This window comes from Martes martes, assembly GCF_963455335.1.
Source record: "Martes martes genome assembly, chromosome: X".
In the NCBI taxonomy this organism is placed as follows: domain Eukaryota; kingdom Metazoa; phylum Chordata; class Mammalia; order Carnivora; family Mustelidae; genus Martes; species Martes martes.
In genome coordinates, this window is record NC_137897.1 from 40,521,976 (window position 1) to 40,543,364 (window position 21,389).

General features: G+C 50.5%; 1 protein-coding gene across 2 annotated transcripts; it reads right to left on the reverse strand.

The window, feature by feature from the left end:
- Positions 1-9,533: 9,533 nt before the first annotated feature.
- SLC38A5 (solute carrier family 38 member 5) lies at positions 9,534-20,527 on the reverse strand. 2 transcript variants are annotated; one of them, XM_080795856.1, is made up of 16 exons: positions 20,508-20,527; positions 17,326-17,379; positions 17,170-17,245; positions 16,610-16,725; positions 16,439-16,512; positions 15,719-15,811; positions 15,516-15,594; positions 13,574-13,656; positions 13,210-13,268; positions 12,974-13,111; positions 12,688-12,767; positions 11,968-12,068; positions 11,593-11,708; positions 10,663-10,807; positions 10,465-10,568; positions 9,534-10,000 (listed from the first exon to the last, which is right to left on the reverse strand). In XM_080795856.1, exons 2-16 carry the CDS (start codon positions 17,376-17,378, stop codon positions 9,899-9,901), a joined length of 1,419 nt encoding a protein of 472 aa, XP_080651982.1. In that variant the 5' UTR covers position 17,379; positions 20,508-20,527; the 3' UTR covers positions 9,534-9,898. The 2 variants fall into 2 exon arrangements, with proteins under 2 accessions (XP_080651982.1, XP_080651981.1); XM_080795855.1 differs by lacking the exon at positions 20,508-20,527 and adding an exon at positions 18,830-18,912.
- Positions 20,528-21,389: the final 862 nt, after the last annotated feature.

A 21,389-nucleotide genomic window follows, 5' to 3' on the forward strand; every position in this document is an offset into this window, starting at 1 on the left:
GAGCAGTGTGCAAAAATTCTCCTTCCCCACACATTAATTTCCCTGCTGTCTTGTTGCCTTTCCTGCTCATGCTTTCTCTCTGTCTTAGACCTTCTGAGACCCTGTATGCCTGAAATTGTTTTTATTCCACCTGATATAAAATTCCTTTCTTTCAACGCTTTGGAATTATTACACCCTTGTCGGCTTGCCTCCGGTGTGGTATTTGAGAAATCTGGTGTCAGTTAAATTATTTTCCTTTGTAAGGAAACTGCTATTTCTCTCTAGGTGTTTTAAAAACAATTTTTCGGGGGTGCCTGGCTGGGTCAGTCGGTGGAACGTGGAACGCTCGATCTTGGGGCTGTAAGTTCGAACCCCACGTTGGGTGTAGAGATTCCTTACAAAGAATAATCTTTAAAAGAAAATAAAATAGGGACGCCTGGGTGGTTCAGTCGGTTAAGCGTCAGCCTTCTGCTCAGGTCATGATCCCAGGGTCCTGCGATCAAGCCCGGCATCAGGCTCCCTTGTCGTCTTTCATAATCTGACATTTCACTGTGTCTAGGGGAGTGTATCTATGTGCGTGTCTTATCTACTCTGTTCCGCACACTGTGATCCCTTAAAATCTGAAGTTGTCTAAATCTGAGATCTTCTCGTTCATCATTTTTTTAAGCATTCCCTCCCTCTTTACCAGGCTGCTTGCTGATAGATGGGCTTTGACATTTATATTTCTATCCTCCCTATTCATTAGCTTGTCTTTCACTTACTCCATCTCTATCCATTTATCCATTCCTGATCACTTTTCTTGCCTTTTCGAATGCATCTGGAGTTTTTTTGTTTTTGTTTTTTTTGTTTGTTTGTTTGTTTTTAAGACTTTATTTATTTATTTGTCAAAGAGAGAGAGAGAGAGCACAAGTAGGCAGAGTGGCAGGCAGAGGCAGAGAGAGAAGCAGGTTCCCCACTGAGCAAGGAGCCCGATGTGGGACTCGATCCCAGAACCCTGGGATCATGACCTGAGCTGAAGGCAGTGGCTTAACTGACTGGGCCACCCAGGTGCCCCTCGAATGCATCTGTTTTAATATCCAACCTATCCCAGAGAATTATTTATCTGAACAATCAATATCCAGTATTGCCAACAGCTCTGTAAGCAGAAAGAGCTGGGGTCCCCAGTAAAAGAAAGACAGACATAGCTTTCTTGACATAGGAAAACCTATTTTAGGCCCCCAGCCATTTTGTAAAAGAATGTAAGAACAGGGACGCCTGGGTGGCTCAGTTGGTAAGCATCTGCCTTTGGCTCAGTCATGATCCTGGCGTCCCGGGATAGAGTCCCATATCTGGATCTTTGCACGGCAGGGAGCCTGCTTCTCCCTCTTCCTTTGTCTGCCACTCTGCCTGCCTGTGCTCGCTCTCTCTCTCTCTCTCTGACAAATAAATAAATAAAATCTTTAAAAAAAAAAAAAAGAATGTAAGAACAAACAATCACTATCAGGCTAGGAGATAACCTAATCATACTCAAAAGTGAAGACTGACCTTGATGTGAAATGTTGGGATCCCGGAGCAAATGAGTGAATGATCAAGAAAGAATTCTTGAGATGCCTTTGGTGCAAAAAAAAAAAAAAAGTGGTTTTATCAGAGCACAGGGACAGGATCCATGGGCAAAAAAAAGCTGCACTGGGGTTGTGAGGAGTGACAAATTATATACTTTCAAGTTGGGAGGGAGTTAGCCACAGCGGAAGTCACTGAGGAATTTGGAAGCAAGGTTTCCAGGACCTTGAGGGGCCACTGTTGACGATAAGGTCATTTACTACAGTCTAGTTCAACCTTGGTCATGAGACCCTTCAGATGGATATCAGCGAACCTATGCTTGGAGGATGACAGCTCACATGTATCTTGGGCAGGAAGGGCCCAAGAAGGGTAGAGATCAAGGAAGTTTCCAAAGGGATGTTTAAAAGATTTTATTTATTTATCTGATGGACAGAGATCACAAGTAGGCAGAGAGGCAGAAGGGGGGCGTGGGGGGGAGCAGGCTCCCCACTGAGCAGAGAGCCCCAAGGAGGGCTCGATCCCAGGACCCCAGGATCATGACCTGAGCCAAAGGCAGAGACTAACCCACTGAGCCACCCAGGTGTCCCAAAGGGATGTCTATATGTTAAAGAAGACTTACAGGATCCCGGGGGTCTGGCTAAAGTGGAGCTAAGGGTGCCTTTTGCCTCTAGCCAACTATTAACATTGAAGCAGCTGAGCTCCTTGAGGAAGTTCACTCTGCCTGTCCAAGTACTTGTCAATGGGCTATAAGTTGTAAAGAAGTCTTTTTTCTAGATTTCTTTTGCTTTTGTTCTCTGTATCAACCTGACGCACACTGAAGTATCTTTGCAGGATCTAAACCCCTTTAAGCACTCAGATACTGGACCAGCTGGAGCCAGAGAAGCAATGATGCTAGCCCTTGTGGGTCCCCATGACTTTGACCTGGGCTCAGTCACCTTAAGTTGACTTTTGCCCCAGTTCTGTGCTGTATTCCCCGTTGTGCAAGCCCCTTCATAAATATGTATGCACTCTTAGCTTATTTTTGTTTTTAAGATTTTATTTATTTGTTTGACAGAGAGCAACACAGCGAGAGAGGGATCATAAGCAGGGGGAGTGGGAGAGGGAGAAGCAGGCTTCCGGTGGAGCAAGGAGCCTGATGCGGGGTTCAATCCAAGGGCTCTGGGATCAATGATCTGAGCCAAAGGCAGCCGCTAAACGACTAAGCCACCCAGGCATCCCGCACTCTTAGCTTAAAACCTACGTGGTATTGTTGTTTAGGGAGACTGCTTTGGGAAATATCTCAGGTGTTCTCCTTTACGTGTTGCAAGTAGAATCTAGCTTTTCCCATTCTTTTTTCTTAAGATTTTATTTATTTATTTATTTATTTGAAAGAGAGAGAGAGAGCACTAGCAGGAGAACGGGCAGAGGGAGAGGGAGAAGCAGACTCCCTGCTGAGCAGAGGGCCTGACAGGGGCCTTGATCCCAGGACCCTGAGATCACGACCCGAGCCGAAGGCAGACGCTTAACAGACTGAGCCACCCAGGAGGCCCTGCCTTTACATTTTAACAGACAATTTAAGTCATTACTTACAGCAGCAACAACAATAACACTTACCACATGCCAGGTGCTCTTCTAAGTGCTTCACATATATTAATTCATTTGATCATCACAGCCACCCAATGAGTTCAATAACTATCCTCAGTTTACTCTTAAGTAGACTGAGGCACAGAAAGATCATGTGACTTACACAAGCTCACACAACTAGTAAATTGAGGAGTCGGAATTTGAACCCACGCAGTAAGGGCTCCAGAGTTTGCACTCTGAAAGGCGAGTACTCTCAGCTCTTCTAGAGTTCGGTCATTAATTAGCATCTATATTCATCCCTTAAACAACAGAAGAACCTCTCTTTTCTTTCTTGCCTCTCACCTCACCTCCCATGTTTATATTACCTGGAATTTTAGTTCAAGATTGTGATTTTCAGGGGCATCTGTGTGGCTCAGTGGGTTAAAGCCTCTGCCTTCAGCTCAGGTCATGATCTCAGGGTCCTGGTATCGAGCCCCGCATCAGGCTCTCTGCCTGCCTCTCTGCCTACTTGTGATCTCTGTCTGTCAAATAAATAAATAAATAATCTTACCAAAAAAAAGATTGTGATTTTTAAAATTTACAATCAAAACTTATTTAGGCTTTTCGATGAATGTTACGATTTTTCCCCTCGCCATTGCTTACTGGAACCCACTTGTTGCTCCTTAATCCATTTTTTTTTCTTCTGCTGGATCATATACCCTAATAATCTTTTCAGAAGGGGTAAGTGTGTGATGAATTTTCTGAAATATTTTTCCTTTCATCTGGATTATCTTGACTCGATATACAAATAGAGGTTCAAAGTTGTTTCTCATCAGCTTTTTGAAGAACTTCTCTACTATATTCTCTCTTCTCTCTTTTCTTCTGAGACCTTTCAGGATTTTCTTTTTATCCTTAAGGATTTTATCTTTAACCTAGAAATTTTATTTTTAGGTTGTGGCGGGGTGCGGGGCACTGTGTGTATGTGTGTGTGTGAGTGTGTTATTCATGCTTAGAATTTAGTGGCTCTTTTCAGTTTGAAGATTCATGTCTTTTTTCCAACTCAGAAGATTCTAGAACATTATTTTTTCATATTGTCTTCTCTCCACTATTTATTCATTCATTTATTTATTTAACAGAGAGGGACATAGGGAGAGAGGGAACAGAAGCAGGGGCAGTGGGAGAGGGAGAAACAGGCTTCCCACAGAGCGGGGAGCCCATCTACGTGGGGCTTGATCCCAAGACCCTGGAATGCATGACCTGAGCAGAAGGCAGATGCTTAACTGACTGAGCCACCCACGCGCTCCTCTCTGTTTGGAACTCCTACTAGATGAATGTTGAAACTTCTGGGATCCATCCTCCATTTCCTTAATTTCTTTCATACTACCTACTTCTTAATCCTTCGTAACATAATGCGAAGTAACGCCATTGCCTGACTTTTTTCATTGAGTTACTCCAGTTTCTCTTATTGATCTACAAAAGCTTCGTTATATATTAGCGATAGTTACTTTTAATTTATTGCATATTGTAGGGGTCCAGAATATGCCACCCCAAAATATGCCTCTTTGGCATAACCATGACTTTGAGCTGATTATTTTGAGAAATGGCAGACAGAAGCTCTAGAACCAGTAGATGTTATCATATCTACCATATCTAAGGGAAATTTACATTTATAAAGGAAATTTCCATTTGTAAGGGTGTCTCCCCCCCCACCCCCGTGGAGGAGTCTAAATCACAAGAAACACTGATCAATAGAGAAAGCAAAGACTTAAATCTGCATAACAAACCTTATCCTTGTTTACCACACCTCCCAGGTCACTTCCCCGTAACTTGCCTCCCAAACCCAGAAGCCCAAACTCCCTTTCTTCTGTTAGAGTCCAAATTGCTATATAAACCCAAAGCTCTAGCCATCTCTTTGAGTTACTCATCCCTGAGTTTCTACCATCGATTCAGAGACACGTGTTAATAGCCTTCTATTTGTTTTTCTCTTATTAATCTGTCTTTTGTTACAAAGCCCCAACCAAAACCCCAGAAGGGTAGACGGAAAATATTTTTTTCTCCCTTACAGTGTTTCAACATTTTCCCTCAAACTTACCCTTTCAGATTGTTGTTTATGATGGTTTTTGACTCAGAGGAGTTTTTCAGTTTTATATCTTTAAATATAGCAGATTTATTGCTCACAGTCTTGGTGGATTGCAAAGAAATGCCTCTGCCCCCTCAAGATTCATCATATTTCCTAAAGTGTCTTCTAGTGCTTTATGAATTTACGTTTTTACATTTAAACCTCTAATTTTTCTTCACTTTATTATCTTACATAGTATAAGGTAAGAATTTAATCGTTATTTTTTCCAAGTGGATAGACACTTGTCAAACCATCATTTGGTAGATAATCCATCTTTCGCCCACTGTAAATGAATGTGTATAGATAGGTATGTTTCTCATCCTTCTATTTTGTTTTACTAATCTGTTTCTGGGTATATTCGTTTTCTATCACTCTTATGACAAATTACCACATTCTTGGTGGCTTAAAACAACACAGATTTGGGGGCACCTGACTGGCTCTGTTGGAAGAACACAGTACTCTTGATCTTGGGGTCATGAGTTCAAGCCCCACGTTCGGTACAGACATTACTTAAATAAATTACCCAAATTTTTTTTAAAACCTACAAATTTATTATCTTACAGTTCTGTAGGTCAGAAATCCAAAACGAGTCTCACTGGATTAAAATCAAGGTGTTTGCAAGCTGTGTTCTTTCCTGGAGGCTCAAGAGAAAACAATTTCCTCGCCTGCTGGTCTCTAGAAGCCGCCCACATTCCTTGGTTAGGGCCCCCTTTCTTCCATCCTCAAAGCAAACACAAAACATCTCTCTGACCCTGCTCCCATCCTCACATCTCTTTCTCAGGCCCTTTTCCACTTATAAGGGGTTGTGATTACATTGGACCTACCCAGATAATCCAGAAGCTATTTTAAGGTCTAGCAACTTAACCGCCCCCCCCTGCAACTTCCATTCCCTCCCTATGTAACAACATATTCACTGGTTCCAGAGATCAGGATTGAGAACATCGTCGGTGCGGGGCACTTATTCTGCCTACCACACTCTTCCGGCCCACTTACCATGATTTTAAAGTACATTTCAGTATTCGTTACAGCAAAACACGCTACTATTGGGACACCAGGGTGGCTCAGTCAGTTAAGCGTCTGCCTTCAGCTCTGGTCACAATCCCAGAGTCCTGGGATCCAGTCCAGCATCAGGCTCCCTGCTCGGCGGGAAGCCTGCTTTTCCCTTTCTCCATTCCTCCTGCTTGTGTTACCTCTCTCACTGTCTCTCTCTGTGTCAAATAAGTAAATGAAATCTTTTTTTTAAAAAGTTGTCATCGTAAGAAAAAATTTTTGTAACTGTGTTTGATGACAGATGTTTGACTAGACTTATTGTGGTGATAATTTCACAATATATACAAATATTGAATCATTATGTTGTACATTCAAAACTGATGTTATATGTCAATTATACATCAATTAAAAAAAAAAAAGTCATCTGCTCTACCACCTGAGCCAGCCAGGTGTCCCCAAACCCAACAATATTGTAAATAAGATTATTCTAAAATTCATATGGAAGGGCAAACAAACTAGAATAGCTAAAACAATTATGAAAAATAAATAAAATGGGAGGAATTACCTACTGAATTACAATACTTATATAGCTACAGGAATCAATATTGGGGATATTGATATTGGGGAAATAATAAAACACATAGATCAATGGAACAAATAGAAAACCCAGAAATAGTTTCACATTGAATTTTTACAGAATACAAAAGGAAGGAGCGCCTGGCTAGCTCAGCTGGCAGAAAATGCAACTCTTTTTTTTTAAGATTTTTTTTATTTATTCATTTGACAGACAGAGATCACAAGTAGGCAGAGAGGCAGGCAAAGAGAAAGGGGGAAGCAGGCTTCCCGCCGAGCAGAGAGCCCGATATGGGGCTTGATCCCAGGACTCCGGGATCATGACCTGAGCTGAAGGCAGAGGCTTTATCCCACTGAGCCACCCAGGAGCCCCAGAAAATGCAACTCTTAATCTTGGGGTCCTGAGTTGGGGCCCCATGTTGGGTATAGAGCTTACTTAAAAAAAGAAAAAGAAAATAATACAACAGCAATTCAGTAGAGGAAGAACTGTCTTCAGAAATGGTGCTGGAGTGACTGAATACCTATAAGCAAAGAAAAAAAAAAAAGAAAGCATCCCCCTAAACTTCATACCTTATACAAAAATTAGAGGGGGAGCAGCAGGCAGAAGGAGAAGCAGACTCCACCAAGCAAGGAGCCTGACGTGGGGCTCAATCCCAGGACCCTGGGATGATGACTGGAGCTGAAGGCAGACGCTTAACCTTAACTGAATGAGCCACCCAGGAGTCCCAAATATGTAAAATTTTTAAACTTGGGCATGGTAAACAATTCTTTAAAATAACCCATTTTTTTAAAGATGAAATTAGACTTTGCTCTGCCAGAAACCTCGTTGATGTGAAGTGTGTAAACCTGGTGATTCACAGACCTGTACCCCTGGGGCTAATAATACATTATATGTTAATAAAAAAAATTTTTTATATTTAAAAAAAAAGAAGCCTCGTTGAGAGGATGATGTCTTCTTGTGGGTGTTAAATACGTACACTTGCATTAATAAGTCCAGGTACTGGAATTACAAGTTAGCCATGTTCTTTAAAAGCAGGCTTATTGAGCTTAAATTGAGCATTGAGCTGAGTTACAGGCAGTAAGGCATGAAGAAGCGTGAAATAAGGAGCCTACAGTATGAATCAACCACAGCCAGCTGTCCTGTGTCTAAATGTGGAGAGAAGAAAGATTATCTGTAGTGGCCTGAATGTGCATTAAAAATTATCTGGGAAGATAAATAAAAGTCTCTCAAACACCCAGAAACGTCTTTCATAAAGAAACACACGTGAATTTTAACAGCAATACTATTTTCACCTAGTAGGTTGGCAAGAATCCATGTCTCATGACTCAGGCTGCTATGAAATCGGCACTCATATACATTGCCAGTGGGACAGCAAAACGACCATGCTGGCTCCTACTCAGGGCCTTTGCACTTGCTGCTGCCTCTGCCTGCAACACTTTATCTAAATAACCACGGGGCTCTTAGTCTTTTTGTCAATGAGTCCTCCCTGACAACCCTCTCAGTGGTTCCCCACCTCCCCAACACCACACTCAACATTACTTCTTTTCCCAACTGTGCATATCATTTTTTTAAAGATTTTACTTTTAAGGGGCACCTGGGTGGCTCAGTGCGTTAAGCCTCTGCCTTCGGCTCAGGTCGTGATCTCAGGGTTCTGGGATCGAGCCCCACATAGGGCTCTCTGCTCAGCGAAGAGCGTGCTTCCCCCTCTCTCTCTGCCTGCCTCTCTGCCTGCTTGTGATCTCTCTCTCTCTCTCTCTCTGTCAAATAAATAAATAAAATATTTTTTTTAAAAAAGATTTTACTTTTTTTTTTAAGATTTTATTTATTCATTTGACAGACAGAGATCACAAGTAGGCAGAGAGGCAGGCAGAGAGAGAGGAGGAAGCAGGCTCCCTGCTGAGCAGAGAGCCTGATGTGGGGCTCCATCCCAGGACCCTGGGATCATGACCTGAGCCGAAAGCAGAGGCCTTAACCCACTGAGCCACCCAGGTTCCCAAAAAGATTTTACTTTTAAGTCATCTCTATACCCAAGAAGCTCAAGCTCACAACCCCCGGATCAAGAGTCCTGTGCTCCAGCTCCAACTGAGCCAGCCAGGAGCCCCTCACAGTGCTCATCTCTATCAGAAATGATTGATCTCTTTTCCTCTTTTCTGCTACATCAGAGATCAGCAATTTTTTTTTTTTCTGAGAAGGGCCAGATCATAAAGAGCTGAGGCTTGGTGGACCACATGGTCTCTATTGCAATTCCTCAGCCCTGCTGTTCTAGCACGGAAGAACGGTAAACAATATGTATATGTAAGTGAACAGGCATTACTGAATTCCCATAAAAGATCTCCAAACACTGCAATTTAAATTTCGTCATTTTCAAGTGTCACAAATTATTCTTCTTTGAATTTTTTTTCCCTAATCATTTAGAAGTATGCAAGCTATTCTTGGCTCAGTGGCCCTACAAAGAGGCTGCTGCATTTGGCCTGGGAGTCATGGTTTTCCTACTTTGGTGCTAGAACACCAACTACAGGGATTATGGTCCACTTGATGCACTATCGAAACCCCAGAACCCAAAACAATGCCTGGCACCCGGGAGGCTCTCGGTAGAGGTTTCTGGAGTGAGAAAATGAACAAAAGTACAAGTTGGGTAGCAAGTTACCAAAGGAGTGGACAAGTGAGTGAATATTCGAGAGCCCGTTCAATCCTACGCTCAGGGCTTGTTTACCCTCAGGGCTTGTCTGAACCAAGCCAGGGAGCCAGGCGTCCCCAGGAAGACTTAGAAAGAGATCAGAAGGCGGAGGCGGGAGTTGCAATTCAGCATCTTTATTCTTCCCCTTTAGCTTGAGGGTGATCCTGACAAACAGCTTCTGCCAGGAGAGGCAGAAAGGACTGGGCAGGGCGGAGCAGGGATTCCCCCCAAGGACCCAGTCTCCTCCTCCCCCTGGGGTTGGGTTGGGCTTAGGGCCATGATCCGAGCTCAGCATCCCTGGGGAGGAAGGAAGCGGACCACTCTGCAACCTCCGTGGCCCCCACCACCTCCAAGAGCCTTGTTAGTGGGAACCAGCCACCTCCATGAGCCAGACTTGAGGGACCCTGGAGAGCGGCCCCATTGTCGTCCACATACATGGGAGCATGCGCACAGGGGCCCAGGGTGGAGCAGGGCAAGGTCAGTGTCCAGACACATGGCTCTGGCCCGTGGCCCAGTTGGCAAACATAAAGCCTAGACTGATTGCCATGAAGAGGACCCCCAGGAGGCCAAAACACAGAGCCTGTGAACGAGAGGGAGAGAAGATTGGGCTGCTTGGCCCTCCACACCAGAGCTCCTCCTGGAAATATTCCTCAAGCCCTCCATCCCCTCCAGAGTACCCCATTCATCCCTGACCCTCCTGCTCCCTTCCCTTCCTTAACACCAGCCCCTTCCAAAGAATTCTCCATCTTTCCAGAACACTTCAGAGAGCATTCTCCTTCATCCTCCCTGAAAGTGCTCCCAACCCTCTTCTAATGGCCCTCCTTCCATCCGTCTGTGGAATGCCTCCTCTGTCTCGGCAGACCCTGCTGGTGCTCGGTCCGCTCAGCCCCTTCCCAAGACAACCTCGTTCCTTCTTCCAGACCATCTGCCCTCCTCTCCCCCAGCCCCCTCCTGAAAATGTTCCTTTGCTCTCTGGCCATCCTGGGCAGCTCCCTCCTCAGAGTGCTCCCTCTTGCCCCCCCCACCCTCCCCTAGAATGCTCACCTGGATCTTGGGCCAGGAGCAGAGGGGCTCCACCTCAGATGGCACGATGCGGAGGTAGAAGATGCTGGGCAGGATGAAGATGAGGCTGGGGGCCGAGGTGGACCCTGGAGGCCAAGCAAGAGGAGCAGAAGTCAACGGAAGTTTGGAGTATAAGGCCCATATGAGGTGGGGTCTGGGACTGGGGTTGCGGGTACTGACCAATAACCCCAAAGATATCCCGGATGGTCGGCACGCAAATGACAAGAACATTGACCAAGACAAGCAGGATCAGGGCTATGGCCACATGTCGTGGCCAGCTGAAGTCCCTGCTTGGGAAGAGCAGCTGCTGCAGGGCCCGGCGGATCTGTGGTCAGAGTGGGGTGGGACACCAGTCAGGGCTCAAGTTCTGCTGCCCCCCTCCGTGGGGTCATCTGGATAGAACTCTACCCTCTGAGCATCTGTCTGTGCCTCCACCCCATGTGAGGTCCTTGATCCCCCCTCGGTCTGACTATCTCCATGTCCACCTGGTCTGAGCATCCCGCCACCCTTCTGACAATCCATGCCTCTCCCTTCGGTCCAATCACCCCTCGATGTCTGTCCCCGCTCTCTGGAATCTCTGCCTCCCTCTGACCACCCTCCTGTCCTTCCACTCCGCCTGAGATTCCTGCCTCTCTCTCCCTCTGACCACCTCTACCTCCTTCCTCTGTCTAGTCACCCCACCTTCCCATCTGAGAGCCTGGTTGTTCTCACACCTCGCTATTTCTGCCACTACCATTCCTAAGGATGCCATCCATCCCTGTCTCTCTACTGACTGTCCATCTCTGTCTGCCTCTACCCTGTCTGACTATTCCAGCTTCCCTCTTCTGTCTAGCCAGACATCTGGTGCCTCCTCCCTCTGACAGACTACCCCTCCTCCCCCCCTTGGTTCTCTCTGTCCTGCCACCAATGTCCCCTTTCTGTCCGACCATGTATTTTTGCCTCCTCTGTCCATCCGACAACTCTGCCTTCCCTATCTGGCCACCCCTGTCTCCTCCATCCATCCATCCACTCCCATCTCCGCCCCCCAGCCAAACATCCATGCCTCCATCCTCCACCCCATCCACACACATAGCTCCGCTCCATGCACCCCTGCCCCTTGACCCCACGTACAGGGAACAGCACGACCGGCACAGTGAGAGTCACCGCAAGCAGTACCGCCAGGCGCACACAGAGGATGAGCAGGTCTTGCTGGCTGTACATGTGCAGCATCTCCGCCTCCACGCTATCTGGGCCATGGACATGGGGCACGGGATGCAGAATGTGGTGGGAGCACCAGGACCAGCGTCCCAGAAACACACACACTCCCACACGCACACACATCCCCATACGCACATGTACGGCAACGAAATCTACAATGTGTGACACGCACCCTCTCTTTGGAAACTGATGGGTCCAGGGCATGGAGGCAAACCACCAGGGCTCCTGCCCCAGTGGTCTACCCAGTCCCTGCTCCAGCTCACCCCACCCTGTAGCAGCCCCACTCACTGTAGAAGGTGAGGTATCCGAAGGTCGCCGTGAGCCCATACATGCAGAACATGGCCCCAATGGACACATTGGCCACCGCCTGCATTCTGTGCTTGGAGGGCCTGAGTCATAGAGGTTATGGAAGGGTCATGCCCAGACCCCTGGACTTGGTGCCCCTCAGAAGAAACCCACACCCTCCAGAGTCCCCTTCTTCCAGAGCAGATGTTCGGCTGGTACACACTGGGAGGCCTGTCCCTACCTCGCCTGTGTGGCTAGCCAAGCCTCCCTCTGTCCATCCATCTCACCCCATGCAACCACCTTTGTCTATCCCCTCTGACCATCTCTGTTTCTCCTTCGCATCTGACCTCCATGCCGTGCTCCCCCAAATGATCATCCACACGTCCCTCCATCATATCCTCCCTGCCCCTCATTTTGTCCACCCATACCCTACTCTCTCTGACGATCCCCATGTACCCTTCACCAACCATGCCTGCTACCCCCTTCATCAGATCATTTCTGCCTCCCCACTCTGCCCTTTCATGCTTGTACAGGATGTTAAAAGTAGAATCTTTAAGCCCTCATCAGTAGAAAGTCACTGCCCTGTACCCCATCCCCAAGGCTACCTCAAACCCTTCCCCCTGCACGATCTAGCCCGATCAAGCTACAACACCAGGACTACCCTAGGGACTGTGGGACGTGAGGACTACCGCACCACCTCTGCCCACTTGCCAGCCCACTCACCGGCAGAGCTCTGTGTAGATGGGGAGCACCTCGGGATGGCAGACGAAGGCAAAAGCCATGATGGGCACTGTGTAGAACATCTAGGGGAATGGCCCACACCAGCGATTAGAACCTCCAGGGGTCTCTCCCCCCCCCACCCCCCTGGCCCAATCGTTGCCCTCTGTATCAGACACGTGGAAGCCCTGGATGGCCAATGCCTGGCCCCATTCTGAGCTGAGTGCACTGGAGGGCAGGACCAGAGCGTCTCGGTGTGGCAGAAGCTCCATACACAGGCCTGCGCCCCCACCTGGGAGTCAACAGTGAACATCTGGGCCTCACAGCTCCTGTTGAGACCCTGGATGGGAAGGCCTGGGGGGCTCTTGCTCTCCACTGCCGTTTCATTGAGACCTACAGCACAGCCAAGCTGGAACTTCTTGTAGATGACCTGGGGGAGGGTGGGGAAGCGAGGTCATGGGGAAGGCTGTGTTGCAACGTTCCAAACTCCTTCTTCACTTTTTGCATGTCCTTCTCCCTTGGACTCACCGAAATGAGGAAAAACAGCATACAGGTCAAAGAGAGACCACTGGTATACCCCAGGTAGCCTGCAAAGGGTAACAAACAGAGCCTTAGAAATCAAGGGACCCCCCCATAGCAAATATCAAGCCCTAGCTTGGCCTTTCAGACTAATTAGGCCTAATTCCTCCTAATTAGGCCACCCTTTTACACAAGCTTTTACTTCTACCTGGACCAGCCTGCCCTCCATAGCAAACTCCTATTCATCTGTTAAAGCCCACCTCCCATAAGCTCTCCCCTGGTATTTCACAGCCCTGGAAAATGGGGATTTTTCTCCATCTGACTCCCCTTCTCTAACTCCACTATCCAATGACCAACACAGGAAGCCTCTTACCCAAGTGTCTCATGAGGGCCAGTGGCAAGATGATTAACACACTGACAATGATGATGAGGAGGTTTCCCTTCAAGAACCAGCCCCTAGGGAGACAGGTGAACACAGTGACTAGTTGCCTGCCAAAGAAACTGTAAGGCAGACACTCATAGAAGATAGCCGAACAGACGGATTTCTGCCCACAGTCAGGGGAGCTGAGCTGACACCTCAGCCATGAGAAGTCATTCAGGCCGTCACAGTGACAAATAGCACAACGGGATCCACAGAAACAGCCAGACAGATAATCAGACTCTTAGTCGAAACCTGTCAAAGGGACACAGCTAAGAACACACACGCACACACACACAGCCAGACAAAACTGTGCCGTCGAGTGGACATAGAACCAGATGGGCAGATGGTACCCTAAACCAGCGAGACTCCCGCAGTCCAACACACGGCACCACACACAGAGTGAGCCTTGACCCTGGTGCGTCTGATGGGTCGAACAACAGTCTGACGATCCGGCAATGGTGCAAAGTCAGACAAAAGGTCAGGAAAACACACAGGTGGTTGTTTGAACAGCTCAAGGTGTGTTGAGCCATAAGAGTTGCTGGGCCAACTTGACCACCCAGCCAAAGACTGAAACAGAGGCAAAATCAGCCAGCTCTTGTTGGAACCAAGCTCAAAGAAAAAGTTGTGGGGGTGGCACCTGGGTGGCTCAGTCGTTAAGCGTCTGCCTTCAGCTCAGGTCATGATCTCAAGAGTCCTGCGATCAAGCCCCACATCGGGCTCCCTGCTCTACAGGGGAGCCTGCTTCTCCCTCTCTCCACTCTCCCTGCGTGTATTCCCTCTCTCACTGTGTCTTTGTCAAATACATAAATAAAATCTTAAGAAAAAAGAAAAAGAAAAAGTAGGATCTGTACAGATATTGGAGGGGGGTGCCTAGGCAAGACAGTTAATACAGAACTGGCTGAAAAACCACTCATTTGTTCACAAAGAATTGTACGAATTGCCTACTATGTTCCAGGCATTCACACACCATCTCATATACACAGTGACACAGAAATGAACCAACAAAGCACCTTTGGCCATATAGCTCCTGGGAGCTAATTATAATAATCAGAAACACCTAGTCACACAGATTGTCAGCTACCTAAACAGTTTCAGAGTGAAACCGAAGATCTAAGAGGATACAGAGTCAGCCGTCATATACAAACAGCTCAACAGAGTCAGCCAGCAGATTGATCGAAAATCAAACATACCGTCAACTAGATGAGTACTCAGAACAGTGGTCAAAAACACATGGTTGGAACCATAGTCCAGAGGACACACATACACACACACACACACACACACACAGAGCCAGAGGGAACTTGCCAGAAAAAAAAATGACTGCTAAATTAAACAGAGATGGGAGCCTACTGGTGCATACAGTTGGAGTCAATCACATAGACAGACTTGGCCCCACAGTACACCGCACGCTCACACTTCCAGCCAGACAGATTTCGCCAGCCTGAGGGACCCGGAATCCAACAGAACCCACTGGACAGGGGAAAAGTCAGAGTAAGTGAATGTCAGACACCCATGGTTGGAATCACAGCACACAGGACACAGCTGTAGAGAATCTGCTAGTACAACAGTTCAGAACCAAACCCACAGAGCTTTGGTCTGCTTGATATGGATAGTCACACGGTCAGCCTCGGAGGTGACTAGACATATGGAGTCGGCTACCAGACAGAATCAGCCAGATCAACAGTCACCGAAATCCGCACCCCCGCCCCGTGGTCTGCTGGATGGTCAGAGCAATGGTCACACGTGCTGTTGGCCTCACAAAACGGAAGAATCACACCGGCCTGCCCTGGGAGTCAGAAGCCCTGGGAGTCAGCTGGGCACAGAGGTGAAGACAGCAGCCAGACCACACAGGTAGGGTCAATGGCCTGCCGGCCAAGGGGTGTTGCTCACTCACCCCTCAGGGTCCATGTCCAAGAAGGTGCCGATAACCAGGGGGAGTTCGGATTTGATGATGAACAGGTAACTGGACATGGCTGGTGCAGGTGGGGGGAGGTATAAGCAGAAGGATTCCCCTCATCCCCCCAGCCCAACCTGAGGAAGCCCACCCCACCCCACCCTCTTCCCCCGAGCTGATCCCCTACCTCCCAGAGTCCTCACCCCCAACATTGTGCAGACAGATGACCGCCGCTACCACTACCTTCCCCGCAGGCCCCAGCGCCCTCTGTCCCAGCTGCTCATAGGCTCGGATGCCTGGGGTAGGGAGGGAGACAGGAGGGAATGGGTTGTGGGTCCAGGAGGTCAGGCCAGGGTGAGGAGGTGTGGAGGGGGGTGGCCCGAGGCTCAGGGAGCTGAGGAATTGGTGCTGGGGGTAATTGGGTCTGACTGAGGGAAGCTGGAGGTAAGGGGTAAACAGTTTGGGGTGGGCTTGAGGTAGAGCCTCGGAGGTGGGCTCTGTGACCAGGGAGAAGGTTGGGGGCTGGAGACAGATAGTAGGTAGTGGGTATCTTGGGGTCGTGGGGCTGGCTTCCACAGTTAGGGGGAGCTGGAGACTGGGGAGTGGGGCTTAGAAGCAAAGTGTAGTAATCTGGTTGTGGGGAGAGTCTGAGAAATGAGGTCTGGTGCCAGACTGAGGGGTAAGGATTGGGAGGGGGGAGATCTGGGAGCCCAGCTAAGTTCTGAGGGCCGATGTGCTGTCTGAGAGCTGGAGTCCAGGGAGTTGAGGAAGGGGTCTGAGGTTCTGGGCCCAAGATCAGGGGTATAGTATGCTCAGGGGGGCATGTTCAAAATCTAGGGCTCAGGTTGAGGTCTAGGGCCTCAGGTCAGAGGGGTAGGTCCAGAGTCTGGGGTCCAAGCCGCGGGTCGAGCTCCAGGCCTTACCTACAACACCAGCACAGGTCAGCAGGAGATGGATGGAGTATGAAGACAGAAGTGCGATGCATAACAGCAGGGCTCTATGACAGATCGCACAGCTCAGACTTGGCCCCCAGGCCTCCGGCTTGCCCCACACAGCACCCCTGCCCCGACCCCCACAGGCTGTCCAGGACTCACAAGAAGAAGAGGACCCCGGTGTGGGCCATGGCATAGGCCAGCCCCAGGATGCCACTGCCCATGATGGCGTTGCTGAGATTGAACACTGACATTCCAAACGACGTCTTCCCCTCAAACTGTGGGGGAGGGGGCAAGGCCCGGGGGAACACGTGGGGAGGGAGACCAGGTAAGGAGACCAGGACTGAGGCCCAGGAAAGACCAGGGGAGAAGCGACTGGGGTGGGGAGAAGCCCAGGAAGGACCACAGGACAGAGGCTAGGAAGGAAAAGGAGTTGAAGCCAAGGAGAAGCTGGAAAAGCAAGAGCTGGGAAGGAAGAGCTGGGAGAAACTTCGGAGGGGAGCAGCTGGAAGTGGAGAGGAACAGGGGAGGGCGGAGCAGCCATCAGAGGCAAAACAGCTAGGGAGGGGAGCAGCTAGGGACGGGGGGGGGGGGGGGGGGGGGGGGGGGAGCGGCTGGGGCAGGAAACTGCTAGGCAGGGAAGCCCAAGGAAAAGGGAACAGTAGGGAAAAGAGATGAGTTGGGCAAGGTGAAGCTGGGGCAGATTGTGTGAGGTCACTCACATCCATGAACTCGACTGGCTTCCTCCCAGGAGCAGGAGGATGGCTGGGCAGGAAGCCTTCCCGTTCCTGCCTGTAGCTGGACAGGGCAGAGAAATCGGGGCTGGTGAGAGGGTAATCCTGACCCCTGTCCTCGTCTCTCTTGGGCCCCGGACTCACCCCAGAGCATCTGCAGGGAGGGCTCCGTTCATCTTGGGATCCTGCAGTTCCATGCTGTGGGCAGAGAAAGGGGTGCGGGGGATCAGAGATGGAGGGGGGGCGGCTACAAAGTGGGGAGAGCTGGATGAAGAGGGTAGAGGATCAGAGAGAGACAGATAGAGAACCAGAGAAATGGAGATGAAGCACGGGGAACGGGAGCAGAGGGATGAGAGACAGGGAGGTAAATGGAGAGACGCGAAGACAACAGTGAGAGCGACAGAGGAAGAGATGGGAGGCAGAGAAGGGAATCGGAGGGGGAGAGATGCCAACAGTTACTCAGACAAGCAGAAAAAGAGGACAGCTAGAGACAAATAGAGGGGAAGGGGGGAGAGAGATTGAGAAAGAGAGAGAGAGAGAGACCCCACAGCAGACGAGATGGCCATCTGAAGCTGGGATAGCCTCTCCTCCCAGACCCCACACTCACTCAGTCTCTCTTGTTGCCTCTTTCCTTGCTGCCCCCCCCCCCGCACCCCCACACTCCCTCCACCCTCACCGCTTGGCCAAGCCTCTCACTCCTTACAGGGACACGTGTCGGCTGGCTGCTCCACCCCTCCTAATGCCCCCTACCCCCCTCCTCCCAGCCTGGGCCCCCAGCCTGAGCCTGGAGCTGATGCAACCTGTTGAAGGAGCTGGAGGGGGGCGGGGAGCGGGCTTGGAGACCCTAGCCGCCTCCTCCCCAGGCTGCAAACTGCTCTCTGTCACAACTCTAAATATCCTCACTAGAAGCCAAAGACAATTCCCCAAACGGAGCCTCCTTCCAGGGATACAAGTGACCCAGGGATCCCCCCATTTAATCCCCCGTTTAGGAATTAGAGAAGTATTTTTCTGGGGCCCCTGTCAAGTCTCAAACACTCCTTCTCCTGGCAGAAGTAACTTAAAGACACTTGCAGACTGGAGACCCTTCCTGGTCTTGGGGTGTCTCAGGAACCTGCCCTGAGCCCGAATTTCCCCTTCTGAGGATGTGCTGTCTCTGAGACCTTCATCAAAACCCCCTCCCAAAGTCGGATGCGTTTCTTGGGGGTGGGGGCGCTCCGCAGTCCCCGAGCGAGCCTGGAGCCCGTCTTCCGCATGGAGTGTTTCCGAGGAACCCCCCAGTCCAGAGCTCACTTCCTGGGAGTGCAGTGTCTCAGAAACCCCCATGCAAGGTCCCCATCATAGCTAAAAGTTGCTCCGGGGAAAACCTCCTCCCCAAGCCCCGAATCCCCGTCCTGGGAAGGGGACGCCTCTCAAGGAGCCCATCCTCAGTCGCGAGCACTCTCTGCAGACTCTCAACCACTTCTGAATTCACTTCCTGGGAGCAAGGCACCAAAAAGACCCCCCGCTTCCCATTCAATTCCCCGCTAAGGCTAAAAAGGTCTCCAGGGAACGCCTCCCCCCGGAGGTTTCCCCAGGAAACCTCTCCCGGGATCCCCCCTCGTGCCTCGGGGTCTCCGGAGCCCCACCCCGGCCAGCGCCCCCTCCTCACCTCCCTGCTCCTCTCAGCTCCTGAAGCGGCAGTAACTCACTAGGGCTCTGGGACCCCACGGCCGGCGCGGCTCCCCCGCCGCGGACCCTGCCCCCGCCCCGCCCTGCAGCCAATCAGCTCCGCCGCGCTTGCTAGGTGGCTAATCAGCGCAGCCCGAGCCGCATCTGGCCCGCGGATTATTTTTTTTTTTTCTGGGAAGAACTTTTAATTTTAATTCAGTTTCCCTCCCTCTGGCTCTGGGCGGAGGAAAGGGGGTGGGGGAGGCGGGCGCTTCTCTCCTTCACCTGGACCCACGTGGAGAGAGACCCAGGTGTGTGTGGGGGGGCGGCCTTGAGTGGGGGGAGAGGTGGACAGAAAGACTGAGGGAATAGATCCACACCTAGAGAGAGGGACAGGCAGGCAGAGGCCGCTGACGCAGAGATCGGACACCCAGCGGGGAGGGACAGATGGAGGGAAAAGATGCAGAGAGCGGAGACGGAGATCGGAAGAGAAAAAAATCACAAAATAGGGATAGGCGGGCAGGAGAAACAACACGAAGACAGACGACAGGAGGACTGAAAAGACAGCCATGTGGTGCAGGAGCAGTAGAGAGGCAGAGGGGCAGTCGTAGGGAGAAAGAGAGGTACGAACAGACTCAGAGACAGGAGGTAGGTCCATGTAAGGATCTGGAGGAAGGCAACAGGCAGTCAGGCCCAGTAGTAAGCAGAAGAGACAACTGGCAGATAGGTGGACACAGCCAGACACATCCCCAGAGGCTGGGAACAGACACACCAGCCCGGAGAGACAAGGGGACAGAGGAAGAGGCTGAGGCAGGGAGACACCTAGAGGGACAGAGGACAATAGGCAGAGAGAGAGAGAAAGAAAGAGAGGCTGATTCAGGCAGATGGTTGGACAGGCCCAGGAGCAGCAGGGGACGGGTACAGGGATAGACACAGCCAGGCCACTATAGACGGACCTCAGACAGATGGAAAGATAGCCTAACCTAGCCAAAAAAATGGACCCTAGATCTTGGGGGGGGGTCCCCAGAGAGCGGCGGGGGGGGGGATCTGTGGTTGGGTGGGTAGTGTGTCGCAAACAGGGCACGCCCTAAAGTCCTGGACCCCAGCCCAGGCATTGGGTGGGGCGTGTCCACACCCTAACTGAGGAGCCCCACTGTCTGTGTGTCTGCCTTATATGTGGGTCCGTCTGTTCACTCCCATCCAAGCATGTGACAGGCATGTCTGTCCCAGGCAAGCCATGTGTCTCCTGCAAAGTCAGGCAGATTGGACTTGGGGTCCAGCCCCAACTTCAACCAGGCTGCTGGAGGTCCTGGAGGGCAAGAGGCCTCTCTGTCGGGGCCTCTTCACCCTCCTGCCCACCCCCCACAGGGAGCAGAGAATTCCCGGAAAGGCCAGGGGCTGGCTGGGGCTTCAAAGCTAGCCTAGATGCCCCCACCCTACCCGCAGTCTGTCGGAGGAGGGTAAGGGACGGGGCGTTAACTTCCCCACAGCAGGAGAGAGAGCCTCCCGGCTCAGGGACCACAACCCCATCCAGGGCTCAGAATCCGGAGGCCCACTCACCGCCACGGGCAGAAGTACGGACCCGCATCCAGACCCACAGCCACAAACTAGAGAATACGGCCGGACAGAGACTGCACCTGGAGGGCCCAGGCCTTGGTGTATATGGGTCCCATACTCACAGCTGCACCAAATGACCTCCCACGACAAGATATCATCGCCCACAGCCTGAGCCTCACAGCCAGAGAACACGGAAAGACGCAGGACAGGCCCACACCGATCCAGCCACTCCAGACTCATGGACTCAACGGCCCTACCCCGGGGAGCCAACAGGCACGTCACGCACACGGAGCGCACAGATAGGCTTTCATACAGCTGGCAACATCCGCCGGAGGAGTGGGGTGGCAGGGATGGGGGGCAGGGTCTCTTGTACAGATGGTTCCCGCTTCAGACAATCCTGAAGGCCATGTCCAGATTCAGGCTCCATAATGGTACCTCTGTTCCTGCGAACTCATGTGTGAACTTGTGTCCCCATGTGACCACATAGGGCTCTCCCGTCACAAAGAGGGACATTCACGGGCAGACATGACTGTCCAGAGAAGCTGCAGTCACAGACACACACGCCATCTCATCCATACACGCAGCCACACGCAGCCGTAAATACACAGAGCCATGGGCCAATCAAGTCAGAAGAAACGTGTAGGGAGCATGTCCTAAACACACCATTAATGCAGGTGCATGGACAGGAAAAGCAGGGGTGCAGAGAGGACGTTTAACTATTGTGACAAAGAAAATATCCAGAAAATACATCTCAAAGGAACCATGATAGGACCATGCAGTGGCCCCAAGAGAAACACCCATAGGGCGTGTGCAGGCATGGGCGCGCAAGCGCGCACGCGTGCACACACACACACACACACACACATACACACACACGCACACACACTTCCCTTGTCTATCCTGACCTGTTCTGATGTCTCTCTCCTCTCATATTCCTCCTCCCCCAGAGCCATTACACATCTGTGACCCAGGCCAGCGAGGGAAAGAGGCACCTGTCCGCAGAG

Bases quoted from the DNA above. Each gene is read 5' to 3' on its own strand.
- SLC38A5 (XM_080795856.1), bottom strand. From the start codon at position 17,378: ATGGAACTGCAGGATCCCAAGATGAACGGAGCCCTCCCTGCAGATGCT. The intron at 10,808-11,592 runs GTACGTGGGGTC...CTCTGACCACAG, and splicing joins TGCCGGTCGTGCTGTTCCCT to ATCCGCCGGGCCCTGCAGCA. The intron at 10,569-10,662 runs GTCAGTACCCGC...CTTGGCCTCCAG, and splicing joins GGATATCTTTGGGGTTATTG to GGTCCACCTCGGCCCCCAGC.